At 38.1% G+C, this 13,718-nt stretch overlaps 2 protein-coding genes across 2 annotated transcripts; one reads left to right on the top strand and one right to left on the bottom strand.

Moving 5' to 3' along the window:
• The first annotated feature begins 112 nt into the window (after positions 1–112).
• LOC105380551 (putative tricarboxylate transport protein, mitochondrial) lies at positions 113–9,271 on the top strand. The gene is made up of 5 exons (XM_038118331.2): positions 113–394; positions 3,902–4,028; positions 6,009–6,232; positions 6,652–6,816; positions 7,426–9,271. Exons 1-5 carry the CDS (start codon positions 199–201, stop codon positions 7,662–7,664), a joined length of 951 nt encoding a protein of 316 aa, XP_037974259.1. The 5' UTR covers positions 113–198; the 3' UTR covers positions 7,665–9,271.
• Positions 8,863–13,619, bottom strand: LOC105380599 (aldo-keto reductase AKR2E4). Its single transcript, XM_038118332.2, has 6 exons — positions 13,371–13,619; positions 13,044–13,217; positions 12,415–12,549; positions 11,126–11,290; positions 10,535–10,738; positions 8,863–10,121 (listed from the first exon to the last, which is right to left on the bottom strand). The coding sequence occupies exons 1-6, from the start codon at positions 13,434–13,436 to the stop codon at positions 9,939–9,941; spliced, it is 927 nt and encodes a 308-aa protein (XP_037974260.2). The 5' UTR covers positions 13,437–13,619; the 3' UTR covers positions 8,863–9,938.
• Between the last annotated feature and the right edge of the window lie 99 nt (positions 13,620–13,718).

Genomic DNA, 13,718 nt, shown 5'->3' with positions numbered 1-13,718 from the left:
CGAGATATTCATTTAGTGTGGGGTGTCCTTATAAATTTTCATTCACTCAATTTAGTGATGAGGTAAACTTCGATTCGTTCATTCATTGACATTGAGTTGAGTTCATTCAAAAAAATCTCAGTTGGATTTTGGTGTCAAAAGGGGATAGTTGTCGCAGTCGCTGTATCGCACGTAAAAGTGCTAATTTAATAAGAAACGATGTCTCAACGGACGGGAAACTTTAAGAATCCGTTCTCCAGGCCCTGGATGTCGGAGACCGGTGCAGCGGCTGCGGCGGGGCCCGGCGCAGTGGGCCTAAAGGGGGTTGTGGCCGGCGGCATTACTGGCGGCATTGAAATCTGTATTACATTCCCCACTGAATACGTGAAAACACAACTCCAGTTAGACGAAAAAGGTCAGTATTGCATTGACCCTTCTATTACCTAACAGTATTATAGTATATTGCGTGCGCGAACAACCTCCTATAACTTTCTATTAGTAAACACTTCCACACATGATTGTGGAGGGAACTATTTTTGTTCTAATATCTAAAAATATTGCTGTTTTGCGTCACCGGCCTTCCCAGCATTTCGTAATTTGAGCCAATTTTTATCCACACCCATTTTTATTTTGAAACACTTTTACTTTTACCTATAGGATTCTAGTACGGAAAATTTACCTGATTGGAATATTTTTTTATGTTTTTGAACTTTGAACCTACATTTAAATGTCCTTCACGAGCAGTTTCATTTGAAAGTAAACAAGTTGGAGTTTGATGATGTAACTAGATTTGTGATAAGAGAATCCAATACTCCCCGGCAACTCTAATCTATTTGTGTATCTGAATGTTTACATCTATATATCTGTTAAGTACATAACCAATGAAAGACAAATCTGATAAGACAGGTTTTGACTATGTTTGGACGGTAATTTTGACTACTTTAGAAACTACATCCTTGAGGTGTAATGATATTGTTACAATCTCCTCCTCACAATCTGTGGGGTTGGCTATAGCACAAAACACAAAGAATGTGCACATCAAATATCTGAGATCAAATTTAATACCTTATCTATTTATAAACAAATTTTGGTTTGATGGGAATGACTTTTTTTCTAAAATTCTATAGGACCATGATTGCATGTTCTGATTGCTGATAAGTAATTAAATGTAAAATCTAGCCTGATCTGTAAGTAAGTAAATATTTAATTAGAAATCAGTAATTTTGTCATTTTTAGGTCATTAGAAATTAGATCTTAATTATCTACCTAAATGAGAATTTTAACATTTAATTTCAATGCATCAAAATTAACTATTCAGCACTGAAATGGTGAATATTATTGTCATTTTACATAAATTGCAAAGTATTATATGCCTATTTCTGTTCTTAGCAATTTGTGGTAAATAAAATAGATTTCCATAAAACAAACTTGTTATTTCCTTAACATCACACAATATTGAAAGTGACCCTTATGCTTATACAAATTAAACACATTTCTTTTTGAGTGTTTGGTTTTGAAACAATCTAACTGTCTGACATAGCTAAATAGCTAAGCCCCACTTGCGCAGACCTGGGTTAGCGAGTTAACTCGGAGATATTTGACATAAGAAGGGTTAGATTATTAATTTGTCTTGCATCGCTGAAATATGAGCGCTAACCTTGGGATAAACTCTTAAATATTTAACCCCCCAATATTGGAGGGTTAAGACGCTAACCCGGCTTACGTCAAAAGAAAAGGTTTTTATCAATATTCTTGTATTCGTTTGAAATGTTTGATTATGATGATTAACTCATCATTCATATATTTTTCCCCTGTCTAGCAAAGTAGCAAATGGTCCCACTTGTGAAATTAAGAGCACGATGGTGTGGTTACATACATATATGCTCACGACTATGACTGTAATGTAGTTACTCAGAGGTGACTCACCCACTTTTCGCTGTACATTTTTATACGTGATAGGTCGCGAGCCGTATCGCCGCTTTTGAAAGAGTGCAATGCACTTTAGGGTACACATTTAGATCACGATGTTTTTTTCACCGTAAGAGCTATGGTATACATTTTTGGAGATATTGTGTAGAGTAGGTAGAAAATAATACTCAGAGTGGACAGAATAATAATAATTTATTTACCGAAAATAAGCCTACTTATACGCGAGGTGCTAACTTAAATACTCGTGGCGTTGGGAATGCACGGGGACTCGTTCCTTTTCTGCGCTGTCGGAGGCTCTCCTCTCCGAGCTGCCGCGGTGACGGTGGTGGTCGCTGCTGCTGCTTGCTTGAGCTTGCTGAACAGTTATTTTCGGAACTCCCTCTTTGTTTCCAGAAACAGCTCTTTACAGGGCTATCTTTGCTGTTATCTAAAGCACAACTTGCAACCGCGATGTGTTCAATAAAATCAATACTTGCTGTTGTTATTGGTTGAGTATTGCTTGCTGGTACGGTTAGATTGAAGAGAGCTGCTTATGATAAGGTTCTTGAACTTTTTGTGGTAAATAGAATGTGTGGTAGTAAGTTGCCACACATTGTACTTAAATTCCAAAGAACTCATTGGTATGTCTGCGCTAGGATCCAAACACGCGCATCTTTTGTGTGAGAAGCGAGCGCTTACCCGACTGAGCTACCGCCGTTTCTTTTAAATTTTTTATAATTTTCGTAATGTATATCTACGAGGAAATCACAAATATGACACTTTGTAAACAAAATACAAATTACTGACAGATTGCGAAAATAGAGAGGGATAGTTTTATCCAAAGACGTGAGGTGAAAACGAGATAGAAGACAATGTTTTTTTACGGCAATAGAAACTTGGTCCCTTTCAGCCTGGAACGGGACATAGATTCACAGAGTGCAAAAAGAAACGTCAGGTTAGCTAACTCAGGGTTATTTTCCATTAGCGCAATCAAAAGTCCGGGTTAAAATTTTACAAAGTTAACCCTGAGTTAGTTACCTCTGAGTTTATATTTTTAACCCTGTGATCCACGCAAGTGGGCCTAATAGGTATAAGGTTTCCTGTACTCATGTTGCTAACATATTGTTCAATTGCCACAAGAAACCATATGAGGCAAAATAGTAACATAACATAATACATGTATACAACATAGCTATTGTGGGAATATAACTACTTACAACACATTTCTATCTCATGTGAAATTAGTTTTACTGCTCATGAGACATGCATTCAGCTCATCCATCTTTCAGCTTTCACCTGTAATACCCTGGCTACACCTACCGAGTAGAGTGGCGAGACACTGTCCTTGGCCGATCCTCGACCAATGAACGGCTAGCTGCTCGGCCGAGAACACTGTCTCGGGTACTCTACTTGGTAGGTACAGTAGGTAGGCAATCAGGATATTATTATCACTGATAAGATTTCACTTTACCAAAGTAAAAAGTGTTCAAAATTTATGGTTTATACAATGTCATGGCCAGAGGAAGGTTCATAAGTACGCATATGCTAATTTTGATTTACATACTTAACACATTTGATTTTATTGACGAATTCAGTTAACACGTATCCCTAGTAACTAGACATGCTGTAGATAAAGCTCTATGTTACTGAACTAGTTATGAAAAACATTATTTTGCTATGGTTAATGACACCTTTTTCAGAATAGTAGACTAGTTAGATGTATGTACCTATGTAGATCGATATGAATGATTCGGTTTTTCATAATACAAAACTATTAAAACTGAGTATGTTGATGATAGTAAAAAACGAGTTTTAAATGCTTTTATACAAAAGTAGATACATTTAATAAGGTCTTAAGAACGTTTCCGTAGATATTTTAGGTAGGAACTTACTTTAATTATGTAATTTCCAAGAGGAACCAGCAATACTTCACTCTCAGGCTCCTCAAACCGCAATGGCCTTTAACTCTTAACGTCTTAACCCCACACCACTAACCCCTAAACCCCCATTCCAGGAGGCACCAAGAAGTACTCCGGCATCGGCGACTGCGTGAAGAAGACGGTGAAGAGCCACGGCGTGCTCGGCCTGTACCGCGGCCTCAGCGTGCTGCTGTATGGGTCCATACCCAAGTCCGCTGTCAGGTGAGGCGTTGTTGAGATACTTATACTTTATGTATGTACCCCACAGTCTACAGTGTCAAGTCGCTCTTGTAACAAGCCAATTCTTTCGTCTCTTGGCACGACACGACCTTGCTGTTCACTTGGTATCCGTAACTTTTTCTTGGTCTTCCTCTCTTTGCCTCTATTAACTATTTTGACATCAATATTCTCCAGCACCTAACTCAAATCCTGGGGCAGCTTAGAAGAAAATCATCGTGTCGTGTCCCAGGACAATGATGGTCACACTAAATCTTTTTCTGACGAACAAAACATAAAAAGAGATGTTTGACTCCATTACGTGTACCTTTGCATTTTAAACAGGATCAGTTTTTACTCTTTTAAACCGAAAAGAGTACTTTGGTTTGCTATTTTAGGGTCCGATAGTAAATTATGGGACTGCACGTTACTAGAAACCTCGGCATATCTATAAAATTAAATGTGAATACTTAAGCCGCATTCAGTTTTATTGATGCCCTCTATTTCCTATCCTATTCTAAATTTATATGACCTGTAACTTGGCTTGACCTACATTCCCAACGCTTGTAAAATATTGAAGAGATTGTATTTTCAACCCCGCTATTTCCAATCTAGTTTTGAATTTATAAAAATAACCAGTAAATTTAGTCTTTGCGCTACTTTGAATTACCTCAAATACTTTCATACCATGTAGTTCCAAGAGGTGATACAAATGGGGCAAACATGCCTCAACTCTCAATGACTGTATTGCGATGAGCAGTTGATAAATAAAGTTCATTATGTCAGCAGAATGTAACCGATACCTACACTTGATAGATTCACGCTCGGTCGTGTGGATTCAAAGTCGTTTAGGTCAATTGTGTGTAGGTACTAGCGTGTCGGAGATACGAACACATGTGTGATTATCACGATGCATTCTTGGATGGCGTTTTTTTTATTATTTATTTGTTGATTATGTTATCAGCAGTCATCGGAATATGTAGACAGACTGATCTTGGAAGTGTCAATAATAGATTCTGGATTACTCTTAATTATCAATAACTCTAGTTTTTCTAGATTTTCACGTGATCTGGTAATATTTTTTACTGTTACATTTAATGTAACTAGCCTAGCCAGATGTATAATCATGACTGTTGTTATTATTATCTTATGAACACTCATAAAGGTTATCTGTAGATTAAATAAAAACTAACTAAAAATTAATTAGGTGTGGAAAAATTTCATTGTTGTAAAATATTAATGAGTAGGTAATATTACCATAATTAGGTAAGAAAATAAATTAAATGCCATCCAAACTTATTTATACCGAATATACGTAATCTGTAATTATGTAGATTTTAGACCGCCTACCTGTAGTACCTACATGGGATGAAACACTTCGGAACTTAATCAGTACATTCTGTACCCATATGTACCTACTAATATCATTCTACAATTTCCTATGGCTCTCTACATTATGACGTTATCAGCAAATTCAAGGCTTCTGTTGGCTCGTTTGTCTCTACAAAGTACCCTGTCCAGCCCGTCCCGACGTCATTATCTAAATGGGAAGCCTAACGACCTACCACACCAACTGCCTAATAATACGTGTCTCCATTAGTTGGATAATTCACTTACACAGCTATGAGCTTGACCCACTGTTAGAAAGAATTTTTTCAACTAAAACTAGTTTGATTGCATGAAACGACGTAGACTAGCTGAAGCGCAAACTCAATCGAAGGTTCCGGGTTCTATTTCAGGCAAGGCAACTGAACATTTTCAACACGCACATGAGTTCGCGGGTCTTGGTTATGCCTGAAAATGTGGGAATGTACCATTAACCAATGAACAGTTCACGGGTTAATCGACTGTGGACACTGGATAGACCGTTTCATAGTCCAAAAATACATATAAATAGCTTTAAATACCATATAAATATGAGTCCCTAAGCCCTGTGACTACCAATACCACCAAAACTTACCTCCATAACATTATCCTCCATTCCAGATTCGGCGTATTCGAACAAGCCAAGCTCTACATGGTAAAAGAAGACGGCACACTATCCACAACTGGCAAGCTAGCCTGCGGTCTTTCGGCTGGCGTGGCCGAGGCCATCTTTGCCGTGACCCCCATGGAGACTGTCAAGGTCAAGTTCATCAACGACCTGAGGATGGAGAAGCCCAGGTTCAAAGGGTTCTTGCACGGAGTCAGGCTTATTGTTAAGGAGGAAGGTTAGTGCTGAAAGTTATGGTAAAACACTAGATTGCTCGAAGGTAGCTGTAAGCTATAAAGGGTTTTGCTTGGTTTTGGGATTAAAGGAAGCCTGTAGCACTCAGGGGTAATGCTAGCTTTATAATGGTGAAATATATTTTTTTACTCATAAAGTATAACTCTCTATAGGTACTTTCGAAGTGTAACTCTCTATGGGTACTTTATTAAAAACAAGCAAACTAACAGTAAAATATTTCCTCTTTAAAATAGGTACCTAATTAGTTTAAAAAATCATTGATTACTTTTTTACTTTCTTATTTTTATAAATGTTGGTTATGCCTCCCAAAAATAGAGGAATTACAACTTTAATATCTGTATTAAGCTATTAAAAACGTTGTTATATTCTTTATGTATGCTAAAACCCTTAATCCCCTCCCAGGTATCGGCGGCGTGTACAAGGGCGTCACGGCCACGGTGATGAAGCAGGGCTCCAACCAGGCCATCCGCTTCTTCGTGATGGAGTCCTTGCGCGACTGGTACAAGGGCGGCGATAGGAACAAGCACGTGCCCAAGTACATTGTGGCGCTTTTTGGAGGCATTGCTGGTGGGTTACGTTGTATTTTATTCTCTGAATGGCTAGCACGGGTCGCAATTAAGACGTGACAAAAGTTCCCCGTCGCGCTCGCTCTTGAGGCTGCGTGATGTGAGTGAGCGCGATGCAAAACTTTTGTTACATCTTAATTGCGCCCCGTGCTAGCCGTTGTGCTCGTATTGAATCATTTGTAACTTTACTCAGTACGCATTATCTACATTAACTTTAATTAATATACATACTTACATATTTTACTTATAAAATTACTAACCCACTTAAACTCTGCCAAAACACATTAATTTTGTATGTCAATAATTGTAATACTTAACTAGAATTGTTCACTGTTTGGAAGGAACTGGTTCCTGACACACAGGTCACCCTAGTTTAGGAACCAGGGCTACCCCACTTTGTATGTTTTTACTTATTACAATAAAGATATGTTTATGTTTATGTTGTGGGTGTATAGTACCTGCACTTTCTTCCAACGATCCGGTTCGAAGGATCAAAAAAACCTTTTCATTGTCCTCCGAGCCGGATTCAATAATCATCACATTCATTTATTATTTTTGTTTTTCTTCATTTAAATACACAAAAGCCTACAATTACCCTTTCACTACCCAGGAGCGGCATCAGTCTTCGGTAACACACCAATCGACGTAGTCAAGACAAGAATGCAGGGTCTTGAAGCCGCCAAGTACCGTTCTACTTGGGACTGCTTCATCAAGACGTGGAAGGCAGAAGGCCCACTAGCCTTCTACAAGGGAACCGTGCCACGTCTCAGCAGAGTAGTCTTCGATGTGGCGATAACCTTCACGATCTATGACAGCATCATGGATGTGTTTAACTACGTGTGGAAGTAAGGTGTTTTGAGGTTATGTAGCTGGTGCTATGGGAAGGTTATAGAGATGGTTTTGCACTGTTGTTGTAGTGTAGGTGTTGATTAGTGGGTCACAAAGTTTAGACGGTTTTGGTCACAAGCTTCTGTACAGAAGCAGCATTTAAAGGTAAATAAAGTGTAAAAAAGATAAAATTTTGGCAGTTTATTAGATGGTTGCTTGTCTGCCTAAAAACTAACCATTATATATGTTTGAAGTGGCCTTAAATGTACATTCTCTATAACTTTTCACTACCGTAATTTGTTTAGTGAAAACTGTTATATTTTCTTCAAGAGTCAGTTTTTCCTAAACAAAGTGTTGAGGGTTAACAAATGCGGAATCTGTAAGACTGGTTGCCAGATTGTCCAATGTATTTATGTACCAAATGTATGTTTTAGTCTTTGTAGGTACAAAATGAAATGTGGTTATTATTTAGTTGTTGTATGTACTGTAGGGTAGAAGGATCGATTCACTCGAGTATCGATTTGATAGGTGAAAACGAATTATAAGTGTTATTTTTTCTTCAACGAATTTATATATATTTTTATAGAATGCTACATACTTTAAATATACTCTATTTATATGAATATTGCTACTGCATTTTGTAAAGTAACCAAAAACCTGTTTGATTATTTGGCAAAGCCTGTGTATTTTTACTTCACTAATTTATTTATTTTATTCAACCTGTGACATGCAAATGAATTTTATATACATTTTTATATTTTTTATACTCTTCTCTATTCTTCCTTCTTTGGTTGTTGAAATATACTTTATTTTAATGAATTAAGCATGCCAATTTCTATAGTACATATTTTTTAACTTCTTCCACGCGCTTTTTATACATATGAATAAAACTGAATTGTACTACTTTAATATAGTATGGGTGAGATTGCATTTTAATGTATTTCGATTGTAATGGCATTTTAAGATGTATTTATTTTTGTTATTTCTTATTAAGTATATCCAGTTGGATTTTTCTCTACATTTCTTTTCCATATCATATTATACATTTAGTTATCTCAAAATAAAATTGTATTGAATAATAACCAAGCTTGATGGTGTTTAAGGGCTCAAAATTGAACTAGTGATGGATTTAAAGACAAATGAATGATAAATCATAAATAAGGTCTGCCTTATGAGAGCATATAAAATGATTATTGTAAATACTTTTAACTTGGGATAATTTTATATTTCTTAAAGAGATTATGCAATTTCTTTCGCCATAGTGTTACCTCAGTTGTGAGTATGAAACAGGCTCTGACTACATCTGTATAGAACCAGCGGCTCAAAGGATCAATTGCTTCTAATCCAAGTATAAGACATATCTACATAAAATTGTTTTTAACTAGCCAATAGAGTACTTTGAGTCGTACCATATTTTACAGACATTCCAAAGTTATCTTTATAACTTTGTAACCAGAACATTTTTTAAACGGGTGTGGTTTGTGTAAATGTGCTTTTTGAGTTCACTTACATTTTATTAGCGTTTATGTGCAAATATATTTTTATTATGTTTTGGTTTATTTATGCGAAATGTTGACTTTTAATTTATTTATAGTATTTTAAAGTAATAAAATTGACCGATAATTTAATGTGATCTGTTTTATTCATTTATTCTAATCGTGTCGGTGACAAATATTATTAACTAGAATAGGGTTTATCACCGTGATGAATCGATTTACCAGACATATTATTGCAGCACCTATTGTTAGTTTAGTTTAGGTTAGCGGTTCATACCACAAATAATAATTCGTATATTATGATATAAAACATTTTACTCAATATATGCTTCCTTACAACTAATAACAATTCAAAAGTATTGATCCCATTGTAAATAAAAAATGCATTTCAGTAAAACAAAAAAACGAACTTTTTACATCTAAAAATATTGTCATACGAAATGTTTTTCACTTCTTCCTATATTCTATATATTTTTGAAATATCAATAAGCTAATATCACTAAAGTCAAAAGTGGCCTCAAAAATGTTGGCTGATGCACACACTAAGTGCGAGGTAAGTGTTATGTAGACTATCGATCAGACTGTACTAATCACTCGAACTTAATAGTCTGTGCTTCAGTCTTAGAGTGCTGCTCCATCCGAGATATGCTATGCCGCGATGATTTGAAAGAAATCCTTTCCCACCAAGCTATGCTATGAGGACCATTCAATATGTTTGGTGGATATCAAACGCGTCCATCGCAACGTAGCATCAGCACATCTGGTGGAAAAGCACAATTTACTGCCCTCTAGTGGGAAGTTAAACAAACGGGTAGTTAGTGAGATGTTTGAAGCCGGCCGCGGGCACGCATCGATGGTCAATGTTGAACCCGTCCACTAGCGCCATCTCTGACTCAGTGAGAGCGAAGTCGAATATTTGCAGGTTCTGAACGATGCGAGCTTTGGTGTAGGACTTCGGTATCACCGGGATGCCTCGCTGGATCTGTGGAGGGGTTGAAAAAGTTGCTGTAGAGGAGAACATACAAAAATATTGAGGCGAATGGGATGTAAAACTGTGAGCTTAAATTTCTTTCACGACTATTGTTTGTTTGTGCAATACTGGTAAACTTTCAGTAGGTAGATAATAGGTATTTTTGTTAGTCTTAAGAATAAATAGTGGTGAAAGACTTCATAAGCTCACAATAGATGTCGCCACTTGTGACTGAGGTTCAAAACGCATTTCAATGTTCAAATTATACTTTGAAATACTAAGTACAATTTTAATCAATTACCCCAATCTATCCTGTGCTATAAAACCCGTTGTTACCCACATACCGGCAAAACCTCCCAACTTTTCACCTAAAACATAAAACTACAAACACCGCCATCTACCTTTTAACCCCCGGACTAACTCACCAGGTATCTCAAGGCCACCTGCTCGACAGTCTTGCCATACTTCTCCGCGACCGCCCTCAGTTTCTCATCAGTCTTGATGTTGGACTTGCCCTCGAACTCTGGCCTCGCGTCGGAGAGCAGGCCTAGCGGGGTGTAGGCCACCGGGACAACAGAGCTTTGGAGACAGGCGTTCACTAGTCTGTGTTGCGTGTTCGTTGGGTTAATCTGTGGGTTGTTAAATTTATAGATTAGGCTCAAAAGGACTTTATGGTCCTTATATTATGTTATGGTATAGGTAAATACATAATACTCCAAGGCCGTATTATTGCGAACTATGCAATGCTGTATGCCCAAGTTGAATAGCTTTACATCTTTAGTTTTTTGATCGACATTCTAGGTATGGGTTGTTTGTTGATAAAGCTGAATTGAAGCGACTACATTTTCAATTTCATCGGGGCAGTGAGCAAGGGACACTTTTCGAGACCCCTTTGGCTGATGATGATTTCCAAAACCGAGCAACTCCATTGGCCTGTGCTATTCCAATCGCACACTATTGGTTATTGCGCACTATCTACGCTCGCTCGTTCGCCATTGGTAATTTAACACACTAACCTCAACCTGGTTGACGACAGGCCTGCAGTCTGTCTGCGCCAGCCTCTGCACCTGGTGTTCGTTGAAGTTGGAGACTCCGATGGACCGGGCGAGGCCGAGAGCGCGCGCCTGCTGCATGCCCGTCCAAGTTTCGGTGTAGTCTATGCCCGCGTCGTCGTTCTTGTTCTGAGGAATTAATTATAAAATAAATTAAATTGTCTCTTCTATCCAAAGGTTGTCTGGTAGATATTGTTTTAAGCAATAAGATTGCGTTTTTGTAGTATTTTATTTACAAGTTGACATATTGTAATGTTTTCTTTAATGGTGCAAAATGAAGGGTATTCTATTATGGGTGGTTTTAAGGTCACAGCACACATATCAACTCGGAAAGGGATCGCAACCGTATCAAGAGTCGTTCAGTATTATTTTTAAGAAACTCCTTACTGCAACGCACAGTAATGGGAATCGTAACGTAATCGCCTCGCCTCTGGACAAGCTCGGGTGAAAGGCGATACGGTGACGATCCGTTTACGTCACGTTTACCGCCGTGGTGGGTAGCTCAGGGCACCTCTAGAGAGCAGAGGGGTAGGTACCTATATGAGTACATACTTGAGTAATCGGAAATAGTCGGTAGTGTGAATTGTGATGGAAGCCAGACTATTTGTATGTATCCAATCAAAACATAAGTGATTTATGTCAGTTATCTTATCGCCTATTAATATTATAGGTGGTTGCTAAGCACTCTGAGGTACATCAAGGTTAAATTAATAGCAAATGCATGTATATGTATAGATAGATGTATCATATTGAGTGGTATAATCCACGTGTAAATTATTGTATTTTATTTTATGTAAATCTGTTTGTGAGGTAACATACCTACAGATAGGTAGTGTTTGTCACAAACACAAAGAAAAATAGCCGCGCGTGACTTAGGGCTCCCTCATATAAACTGGATAGGACGTCGTGTCGTAAAAGCGTCTTCTTACCACTTGAATGTGTTCAATGGGAGAGAGCGAGATTGTTTATTATTGGGAGGTGGATCTTAAGGCCCTCAGTTGAAGTATCCGTGGACGAAGCATGACTCAAATATGAAGAGACATCATCCTCTCCTGCTGTGAGACATAGTGAAACACTTGGCAACATATTTATCACTGTTACGACTGCCAGACTGCTGTCTGACTGAAGGTACAGTGCCTGTCTAGTTATGGCCAATGGGCTCGGTATCTTCAGGTCACTACAAATATATCAAGTAATTTTCTGTCTCAAAGGGGGTGTTACGATTAGCTGCATGCTTTGCTGAAGGTACTGACCAATATTGAAGAAGCTCCCTTGACGGAGAAAGGCCAGTGCACGAGGAACAGATCCACGTAGTCGAGCTGCAGCCGCCGCAGCGACTCCTGCAGCGCGGGCACCACTGCCGCCGGCGCGTGCGCATCGTTCCATAGCTGCCAAGAGAATTTAAAATATTATTAAAATCTTAACTATAGTTTGGCAACTTTGTTGATCCTCCTTACAGGGTGAAAGATGTGATGGGGATGAGGTACTCAATATGTCCGGCGTAACGGGGAAGGGTAACGCGTGCACTGCACGTCGTTATTACGGCAAGGAGGGCCGTGCACGAAGTAGGCCAGCTATAGGTACTGTGATTCATGTAATTTAACAAAAAAGGCAATGTGAATGTATAAGCTTATGAGACAAAAATTGCAAGCACACCTTCCAGAGTCAGTACCTATAGTACTTATCTGATCCTAATCTAACAAGCTAATCTTTTCAACACAGTGACAAATCCTAGACCAGCTTTAGTGTTTCGTCACCGACATTCCAAGAAGATCCAAGACACTAATACTAGATTGATAGAATACCTATTTTTTTTTACTACTTTAAACTTAGTACCCAAAAGAATTTTGAAAGGCTCAGTTCCATAATCATACTTTCATACCTTAGTTGTAACAAACAAGTCCCTCCTCTCAACGGTTCCGTCATTGATCTTATTGTTGATGCCCTCCCCGACCTCCACCTCGTTGTTGTAACTGGAGGCGGTGTCGATGTGGCGGTAGCCGGCCTCGATGGCCCACTCCACCGCCTGGCGACACTGCCCGGGCGCTGCTTGGCGCTGGGAAATAAAAAAGATTCATCAAAATTTAGGTGTAATGTTAGATGAACAAACCAGGCGTATAGGGCCATATAGGCTAACCTTGTTTTATAAATAAATAAATAAATAATGTATAATAATAAGTATGGATGTTTGAACAGGATGCTAACTTACCGAATAGGTACCCAGGCCAACCATGGGCATTTCTCTCCCATTATTCAGTTTAATCTTTGTAGCCATTTTTTAAGGTTATTTTGTTATGTGAGTTTTGAAAGTCACTTTGAAAAACTTGAACTTATGAACTTATTCAAACGCAGGTTGAGACGGCACACAAAGCGAATAGAACTACGTAATGTTGTGCAAATTTATGTAAATGATAAGATAAGAAATTTCCGATGGCTGCCGGTGTTTTGATTTAGTCTTACACTTAGAACAAGGACTTCGTTTCCAATAATTTCTACAAAGAATCGATGTGAAAAACGATCACAGAACCAAATTTTTGTTGGTGAATGACAGTCAATG

The sequence above is a fragment of the Plutella xylostella genome, chromosome 16 (genome assembly GCF_932276165.1).
Source record: "Plutella xylostella chromosome 16, ilPluXylo3.1, whole genome shotgun sequence".
In the NCBI taxonomy this organism is placed as follows: Eukaryota; Metazoa; Arthropoda; class Insecta; order Lepidoptera; family Plutellidae; genus Plutella; species Plutella xylostella.
Note: the sequence above shows the minus strand (reverse complement) of the source record. Positions and strands in the feature narration are given on the sequence as shown.

Coding starts and splice junctions, on each gene's coding strand:
- LOC105380551 (XM_038118331.2), top strand. CDS start 199: ATGTCTCAACGGACGGGAAACTTTAAGAATCCGTTCTCCAGGCCCTGG. Junction 395..3,901: donor ACTCCAGTTAGACGAAAAAG/GTCAGTATTGCA, acceptor CCCCCATTCCAG/GAGGCACCAAGAAGTACTCC. Junction 4,029..6,008: donor ATACCCAAGTCCGCTGTCAG/GTGAGGCGTTGT, acceptor CCTCCATTCCAG/ATTCGGCGTATTCGAACAAG.
- LOC105380599 (XM_038118332.2), bottom strand. CDS start 13,436: ATGGCTACAAAGATTAAACTGAATAATGGGAGAGAAATGCCCATGGTT. Junction 10,739..11,125: donor CTGTCGTCAACCAGGTTGAG/GTTAGTGTGTTA, acceptor AACAACCCACAG/ATTAACCCAACGAACACGCA. Junction 10,122..10,534: donor AGGTGGCCTTGAGATACCTG/GTGAGTTAGTCC, acceptor ACCCCTCCACAG/ATCCAGCGAGGCATCCCGGT.